This window comes from Lycium ferocissimum, chromosome 10 (assembly GCF_029784015.1).
Source record: "Lycium ferocissimum isolate CSIRO_LF1 chromosome 10, AGI_CSIRO_Lferr_CH_V1, whole genome shotgun sequence".
In the NCBI taxonomy this organism is placed as follows: Eukaryota; Viridiplantae; Streptophyta; class Magnoliopsida; order Solanales; family Solanaceae; genus Lycium; species Lycium ferocissimum.
In genome coordinates this window covers 35431622-35440438 of record NC_081351.1, presented here as the reverse complement: position 1 = coordinate 35440438, position 8817 = coordinate 35431622, and the positions used below count along the sequence as shown (strand labels likewise).

Sequence of the window (8817 nt, the reverse complement as noted above, 5' to 3'; positions counted from 1 at the left end):
ATTACTGTATTAAAGACTAAAATATCAACAAATTGGAGAGTGTTTTGACTTTTGAGTACTAGAGATTAATAAGAATGTTCAATTGTTAGTTGAAGCAAGTAATATGAAGTTAAAAGTCAAGATAGTCGTAATGAAAATACTTCCGATCATAAATCAAAAAAGTCATTTTCCTTCTTTTGATTAAAAATGACTTAACCCATAACAAACACCAAAAAATGACTTTCTCGTGAAAAACATTTTCCCATAAGTCTCCCCTCCTATGGCATACTTAAAAGATAACTTGATAAATATGATAATCAAGCCAAGGTAAGAAACACAGAAAAGAATAAAAAAGTGGACCTTCCCAACTCTTGACTATATAGAAGGAAGTATACTTTCCAAGCAAAGCTAATAAAAGTTTTGAAAAGGAGAACACCTATACAATTGATGTATTTATCACATCTAGCTCATAAGAAAGATTTTAAAGGGGTTCATCTTGTCTCTTGACTCTTGCTCCTCACTCCATATTAGACACAAATACATCTTCCATGAGGAAAATTTGTTGTGTTCTGGCAGCTCTCTCATATCTCCATTGAAAACCCAATTCTTTTTGGCCACCCCTACAAAAACTAGACTGCATGCAGCCTACAAAAGTACAAAAAAAGCATATGGGATATTTATATTTGCAACTTAACAATACTACCACTACTTTTTTATCATTTACATCCTATAAAAGGAATAAGTCGGTAATTTCGTCCCATCTGCCTATGCCTTTGGGAGCATAGTTATTGGTCTTGTGTTCATGAGAAGTAGCATGTACTCGGTGGAACAGTCGAGGTGCGCACAAGCTGGCCCCGAATACCAATTTTATTGAAAAAGAATAAGGAAAAGGAATAAGTAGGGAAGGCAGCATCACAAAAGATTTAACATCAATAAACAAATATCACAACCATAACAAGCATGGCAATCCTTAATCATCCTTGCGAAAACATTCACAATTTCATCTACCCTTTTCAAAAATTTAAAACAAGGGTCTCAAAATAGCTCCAACACATCTAATCATGATCTCTATATAAGAGTGAAGTTACATTTCCATCTTAAAATAGTTCACAGCTTGTCCAATTAACAACACAGAGAAAGGAACAGAAACAGTCGTTACTTCTGTAACGACTTTGTATTAGCGCTAGTTTGCCTAATTGATTGTGCCCTTTATTAGCTGCACTCTAACATATAATAGGATAGAGGGACGGATCCATTATTCACCAAGTTTCAAATTGTGCGCCACTCGTCCTCGGGAGGTTATCAAAAAATAAACGGAGAAGGGCCAAATATACCCCTGTACTATCGGAAAAGGGCCAAATATACCCCTCGTTATACTTTAGGTCCAAATATACCCCTGTCGTTATACTTTGGGTCCAAAAATACCCCTGACATTATACTTTAGCACAAATATACCCCTCATTTTAACGAAAAGACACGTGTCTTCATCCTATTGGTCTATTTTAAACTATTCCTTAATTAATTTTAATTCAATCCATAATCCGGTATCCACTTAAATGGCCCATACCCATACCCGGTTCAATTAAAATCAACGCTTTGCTCCCTTCTTCTTAATGAAACCCGTCTTCCCTAACTTTCTCTGTGACTGAGTAGTGCAGTTCTTCAAGAATACTTTGATTTGTTGAACATGTGCCGTCTCTGGTAGACTGGCAATCGAGTCCAACGCCGACGACCAGCAATGGTTCAATATAAGCTGTTTTAATTTCTGTGCCTTACATATCCAGACACTTCTGAAAAATGAAACTTGAATTTTTATAGAATCAAAATAGAAATGATTTTTGAATTTGATCATTTCTTAGATTCTGTTGAATTTTATCAAATACTGTATTTAGAGGATTTCTTGTATGGACTGACTCAAAATATATCTGATTCATTCTGGTTCTGTGGCCGGTTATCTAAGTGATCTAATGTGTAACTGATATAGATTTATTGTTTGTTTTCATAGATAGCAAAATTGCATGCAGGTGAAAGTACACCTCATACAACTACTAATGGAACTAATTCAAAGAAAAGGAAACCCACGAAAATTAGATCTATTGTATGTAAACATTTTGACAAGTTTACAGGTTTTAAAGGTACATTAAAATAAAAATGTATGGGTATGGGTCGTTTAAGTGGATACCGGATTATAGATTGAATTAAAATTAATTAGGGAATAGTTTAAAATAGACCAATAGGATGATGACACGTGTCTCTCCGTTAAAATGAGGGGTATATTTGTGCCAAAGTATAATGTCAGGGGTATTTTTGGACCCAAAGTATAACGTCAGGGGTATAATTAGACCCAAAGTATAACGAGGGGTATATTTGGCCCTTTTCCGATAGTACAGGGGTATATTTGGCCCTTCTCCGAAAAATAAAAAGATATAACAGTCCAGATTTTTTCTGATAATCGAGAAATCCACTGTTTTACGGCTTCTAAAGCAGTGGAAATGACCCCCCCCCCCCCACCCCAACCCTTTCCATTCAAAAACCAGACCTGGTTCCTTAGCATGATTCGAACCCGTGAGTATGCCTAATGCGCATGTACTACCTTTGCCTTTGAACCAATGCCATGGGCCAGATGTAAAAGTTCAGATATTTTGACTTGATATTACTGTGTTTAAGCAGAAACTACCAGAGCCATCATCAAGAAGACAAGAAGTGTATCCCTAAGTTTTGTACTGAAACTTCTCTAATACCCCTTTGCAAAAGCACAAGGCAAATTTTAACATTCCTGATTTGGTAGAAGTATTCATATGTCAGATTAAGCAATCACCTAACTGAAATTTCATATCAATATTAATAGAGAAATTACTAGGCTTTTCACTGACTTTTTCTTTTTGGGGAATAGGTGGCTAATCAGTGACTTTTCTGCAAGATAATATTACCCTTCACGTAGAGGTGCAAAAGACACAAAAATGATGAGCTAATGTGAAAAACACCCCATGCTTAAAGTAAAATATGACACCCCTAATGTTAGGTAAAACTTGCAACTTCTTTTCTACATTTTAGGATTATCGCCCCAGTTGACCTCATATTAAAATGCAGATAAAACATGTCATCCTTTCTACCATGCTATCCAGCAAATTTAAACATACCTTAAGACACTATGGTTCAACTTGCAGTAAAACTTGTCATCCTTTCTACCATGCTATCCAGCAAAGCTAAACATACCTTAAGACGGTTCAACTTGCAGCTTTGCACTGTTCTTCAGGTTTTATACGTATTAAAATGTTATTATTTTTTTTTTATTTTTTTTTTTAGCTAATGGCAGCAAAAGCCTTGGTTTTTTCCTGATGCCATACAAAGAGAATTTATGAAGGTGAAGCAGCCACGTCCATATAAAAAATAAAAAAAGAGCTATTAGGATGTCCAGTGGAATTCCTTTTGATGCACAATAACTCTATTATACTTGAAATATCTATTTGGTAAAACCCAAGGGCGTGGCTTAGTGGTCAATGAAGTGGATTGAGAACCATGAGGGCTGTGTTCAAATCCCAGCAGAGACGAAAACACTCGTATGATTTCTTCCCATTTGTCCTAGTCTTAGTGGACAGAGTGGCAGGTATCCCGTGGAATTAGTCGAGGTGCACGCAAGCTAGTCCGGATACCAAATTAGCAAAAAAAAAAAAAAAAAAATCTATATGGTAAGGGATCATATTTGGTTAGTTAAATTAATCAAGGGATCATCTCAAAGGCAATGATATTTCTTTAGGTCAAATTTACATCTAAGAGAACTTCAGTAATCATACTTGATCTGGTTCCAACCACTAGTATTGTCGCTTAAATTGCTACACCTTCCCTGCTATAATGTGCTTGTGTCTTCCATGCCCCTTTGCCACACAATCCATTCCACATTTTGTATCTACCAATTAAAAAGAAACTAAAAAGCACTGAATAGTTTCATATCGGGCCTTTAAATTATAATTTTCCCTTTTAACTTGAGGAAATCGACTCTAAATTATCCAGTTAGGTATTCACCAAATCATGAGTTAGTATTTCTATCATCCGATATTGTTTAACCATTGAACTTCATCTATAGAGGGAGTGACAGAGTAAATGGGGTGTGATCAAGTTGGGGAATGTACATATAACTGGACAAGAACTATTCGAGCTTAGCTTTTTCCCAGTGACATCAACGTCCACACTCAGGAACACACTTCTTCAAGAAAATTTCTGCCTCCTCCATAAAAAGACATCATTGAACTTTAACACTTTACACAAAACGAGATAGAGAAGACCAGAGAGAGAGAATGAGAATACCAGCTTAAAGCTTTTTCTAGAAAATAAAAAGGAAATTTCAAAGAATTAACAGTGTATCAAGGAGATGAAAAGTAAGAAAATGGAAGCGAAAGTAGCTGCCAGCAATATTAGATAAGTTACCTACCATTGTTTCAAGGCAAGCACTCAGTAGGTTCAGCTCTTGTCAATAGAAACTGCTTTCCCCAAAGCCACCTTGTCAGAGTTGTTTTCTTAGCTTAGCTGCAGCATCATAAAATTCTCAATGTAACATTTGCTGTGCTTGGTTAGAACAGAATGTAGGTACGTCAATCTATTCCCTCCCTCCTACCTCCCAGGCCTACAATTAACAGAAGAAAAGAATGCTAAGTCCACACAAATTTCACATCAATTTGAAAATTTAGCATGTCCTCAAGGTTTTATTTCTTTTCCAATTAGTGACATGACTGAATATTTTTTAACTTAATAAATTTTAGAACAGTTGTCATTTAGACCCTTGAGGTGCTTGATAATTGCAGGGCCAGACCTTTTTCAACTTATAAAAACTTACCTTAATTGAAGTTTGTAGTTTTAGTAGTGTTCTTTTCACCAAGTCAATTTTGCTCATGCAACGCAGCAACAGCATCCCATCTAACAGAAAAATACTACCAGTTTTATGATTCCTCTAATGGAATTTGATGTAATGCTGGAATTCTTCAAAAGAAACAAGAAGCTGAAACATATATGGAGGGCCATCCCTGCTTGTGTAATTTAGACTATCTGGAGCGAAAAGAATTTGAAGTGTTTTGAAGGCAAAGCAATTTCCAATCCAGATGTTGAAGTTCTAAATGTTTAAGTAACTTGGACACATGGTGTAATTTTGTTGAGATGTATGATGAAGGGAAATTGGTTGATTTTATAGACTCGCCACAAAATTGAGCACTGTCTTGGTTCTGGAATCATATGAATAAAATCTTTGCTTGATCAGAAAAAAAGTCTACATGAACTAATGCTGATCAACTGGGAACCAAATAATGTCCCTTGAACAATGTGCAAGTATGACATGCTATTACTTCACATGGGGAACAAGAGAGTTTATACTTTCAAAATAGCAATTATTTGTCTTGTTCATAGCACTCAGCTCAATGTAGAGAAAGCATAGATGGTTTTAAAGTCATTTGTGTATCAACGAAAATCTAAGTATACCAAACTAGTTAAACATTAAAGCGCTTGCCAAGTTCATTCAAATTTATATTCTCGTGAAGACAGCTATAGAGCTTTCAGATACATTAACAGGCAGCATATTAAAAGGAGGATCCGTCATTTCTGAATTTACATAGGAGAAATGAGTACTATCCATAATTCTAGTAGCAAAAGGTTCAGACAAGGAAAGTAAAGTCATCACTGTAAACACAGCACAAAAAGAAACAAAGAGATGCACTAAAAGGAAGTAATCAAGGAATGTAAAGCAATACCTCTTAATGATTTCTGATATTTAAATTATCAATGTCATCTTCAAGTTCACTTAGAAGCTTGTTATGGGTAAGACCATCGACAAGTTCCTTATCTTGCAACTCCTTCAACAAGCCAATAGCGTCTTTCACACTTCTTTGCCGGCAGACTTCATCAATTACTGTTTTGAAGGTGATGAAATCAATTGTTCTTCGGTTTCCATTCATCTCCCACAAGAATTTCACAGCCTCATCAACCTCTCCACCAAGAGCCAAAGAGTTCACTAGCGAGTTATATGATTTACTACTAGGTACTAATCCTTTGCACTTCATCTTATCATAAATCTCCTTAGCATTCTTTGTACGTCCTTGTGCACATAACCCATGGATCAAATAATCATATGAAAATGAGTTGGGTTGGCACTCGTAAACCACACCCATTTGGTGAAATATCCTAAGGGCATCATTTACATGAAGCGATAGCACATACCCTTTTATCAAAGTATTCAAGGCAACAATATCTGGTTCAATCTGATTATCAATCATTTGTTTGAAAAGGGACCTTATAGCTTCCATATACATGTGATTTATATATGAATTATTCCTCCTACTAAGAAGCGCCTTGAAAAGAATATTATAAGTTCTAATCGTCGGCCTACAATCCAATTTCCTACTGTTTAACATATGCTTATATATCATCACTGCTCTAGTCAACTTCCTAGCTTCCGTGAAGTAATAAATCATCGAATTGAAAAGTTCCTCAGACCCAATAGATGGAATAGCAAGCACTTGATTAACAATATCATCCATTTCTTTATACATATTACCTTCTCCAAGCCTTTGTATGACAACATGGAACGTCGAAACATTATGCCTGAACCTATGCTGTTTCAATGCCCAATTGAACAACTCGAAACACACTAAAGGATCTTTTTGTGAAATCATAACATCCCTCAATTCTTCAGGGGTAAATCTAGGTGGAATTTGAGATACAGCTTTTTGAAATTGGGATTCATCAAGAACAGGCATTGCTGCAATTCTTGCTCTTCTATTCATCCTTTTTCTCAAAGATCTTGATGGAGGTCCTCTTAGCCATCCAGGTGCACTTGAAGAATAAAAATTGACAGGCAAGAATGGTTTTACAGATACTATGCTGAATTGGCTGTGAGCTAAAAAAAGTCTAGAATTTGATAGCCAAGAAAAAGATTTTCTAGAACTAAACCTAAAAGGGTATACATATGAATGATAATATGAAGTGTTCAAGCAAGTAATTTTAGTAAAGTTAGGACCTTTAATACATCTTAGCCAACCAGGTGCACTTGAAGAATATAAATTGACAGGCAAAAATGGTTTTACAGATACTAAGCTGAATTGGGTGTGAGCTAAATTTAGTCTAGAATTTGATGGCCAAGAAAAAGATTTTCTACAACTATACCTAAAAGGGTATACAAGTGAATGATAATATGAAGTGTTCAAGCAAGTTATTTTAATAACGTTAGGATCTTTAATACTAAAAAGAATTGATTTTGAGCAGGAATGGGCAAAATGGTGCCTAAAAACTAACAGCATATTGAAAGTTACTACCAAAGAAGAGGATGAATAGTAGGAAAATAGATAAAGAAAATGCTTACTATTTGGAATTCCAGTTAAAAGAGGTTTTGGGTCGATAGATATAGCTTCACTTCTATCAGATTCTTGGTGATTTTTTTTTATTTTTTTTTTTTTTGAATGACCCAACTCAATTTGGGTTTAAAGTTTTGTTCTTTTTGTAGTTCAAAAATGGTGTTGTATGAAAGAAATAGTGAAGATGGTGGATATGCTGATACTGGCGAGAAGAAAAATTGGGTAGGAGTTTTTATTTGTTACTACGGGAAATTAAATGAGTTTAGAGAATGGTCACAAGTCCAATTGGTGCAAAAAAATTATTTGAGTCAAAATGAGTTGAAAAGAGTTTGTCGTTTAATCCGTCTAACCAAAAATTCCATTATTGCCTTTCGGTAAATGAGATGATAAAGTACATTAATATTCTTTCCTCTTCAATAGGGACCCTTCAAATTCTTTTCGTTTGGTTTTTAACCAAAACAATATTTTCAAGGATAATAAAGTTTTGAAGAAAAACCAATTGAAGCAAATTAACCATTTTTTGTTTTCAAAAATAATTTTGTTGGGACAATCTCAAGTAACTGAAATTATACTTTTAAACTTTTGTACGCTTGAATCGTCTAAATACCACTCCCTCCGTCTCAATTTGTGATGACTTGCCATAAAGTTTAAGAATGAAAGATTGACTGTTGAAATTTGTGCTCTAAAACAAACATTAGATATTTATGTGGCTATAAATCATTTCATCAAGGGTAAAAGGAGTATTATAAAGTTAATTTGTTTTTAATTATAAAAAGGTGACATCCTTTTAAAAAAGAAAAGGCGCAACATAAAAAGGGGACGGAGGCTGTAACAACAACAATGACACGCCCAGTGTAATCCCACAAGTGGGGTCTGAGAATGGTAGGATGTACATAGACCTTACCTGTACCTGTGTGGGGGTGGAGAGGTTGTTTCCGATAGACCCTCGGCTCGGCAAAAAGGATAGAATCATATTTATTTATTTTTTGTTTTTTGAAACTGATAACATGATAGAATCATTTTTTATTTTCTATTTTGAAACTGGTTAACATGCGAAAATCATAAAAAGAAATTCGTATAATCAAAGATTTTTTTATACAAGATGTCAATTTGGACTTCTTTTTTCTTATAACGATATTATTCGGATCAATTTGCTCGCACATCAATTTTACATGGGTGTATGTTACGACTAGCACTGGTACCAAGCATATATACTGCCAAAACTTGCGCAAATGCCCTTAAGCTAAACTACCAAAGCGTTTTCTTGAAAAATTATTGTCCTTTTCTATGCTGTCCCTGACGCATTTTGCACTGCTAACAAATTGTTTGATGTGGCGGCTTTTAGTTTTTTCTTTTATTCCAATAGATCTTGGATGTCAGTAAAATATTTCGTAAGTCCCAATTGGGTCATCAATGGCTTACTACAGTTCAGATTCTTTATGGGAAAAAACATGAACTGTGAATCTGTGATGTGTGAAACACATTCTTTTGTGGTTGATCAACC

At 35.0% G+C, this 8817-nt stretch overlaps 2 protein-coding genes across 5 annotated transcripts in view; both read right to left on the bottom strand.

Moving 5' to 3' along the window:
* Positions 1-260: 260 nt before the first annotated feature.
* Positions 261-7608, bottom strand: LOC132033613 (pentatricopeptide repeat-containing protein At2g27800, mitochondrial-like). Of its 4 annotated transcripts, none has more exons than XM_059423631.1 (4): positions 5715-7608; positions 4811-4890; positions 4409-4600; positions 261-624 (listed from the first exon to the last, which is right to left on the bottom strand). In XM_059423631.1, exon 1 carries the CDS (start codon positions 7257-7259, stop codon positions 5718-5720), a length of 1542 nt encoding a protein of 513 aa, XP_059279614.1. In that variant the 5' UTR covers positions 7260-7608; the 3' UTR covers positions 261-624; positions 4409-4600; positions 4811-4890; positions 5715-5717. The 4 variants fall into 4 exon arrangements, with proteins under 4 accessions (XP_059279614.1, XP_059279616.1, XP_059279615.1 ...); XM_059423633.1 differs by having other exon boundaries at positions 4409-4503; XM_059423632.1 differs by lacking the exon at positions 4811-4890.
* LOC132033612 (serine/threonine-protein kinase CTR1) overlaps positions 2549-8817 on the bottom strand; it is a 103700-nt gene continuing 97431 nt past the window's right edge. The window contains exon 16 of the mRNA XM_059423629.1: positions 2549-2711. The gene's annotated coding sequence lies outside the window, so the exon portion shown is untranslated. The remainder of the gene's footprint in view (positions 2712-8817) is intronic.

Bases quoted from the DNA above. Each gene is read 5' to 3' on its own strand.
- LOC132033613 (XM_059423631.1), bottom strand. From the start codon at position 7,259: ATGCTGTTAGTTTTTAGGCACCATTTTGCCCATTCCTGCTCAAAATCA.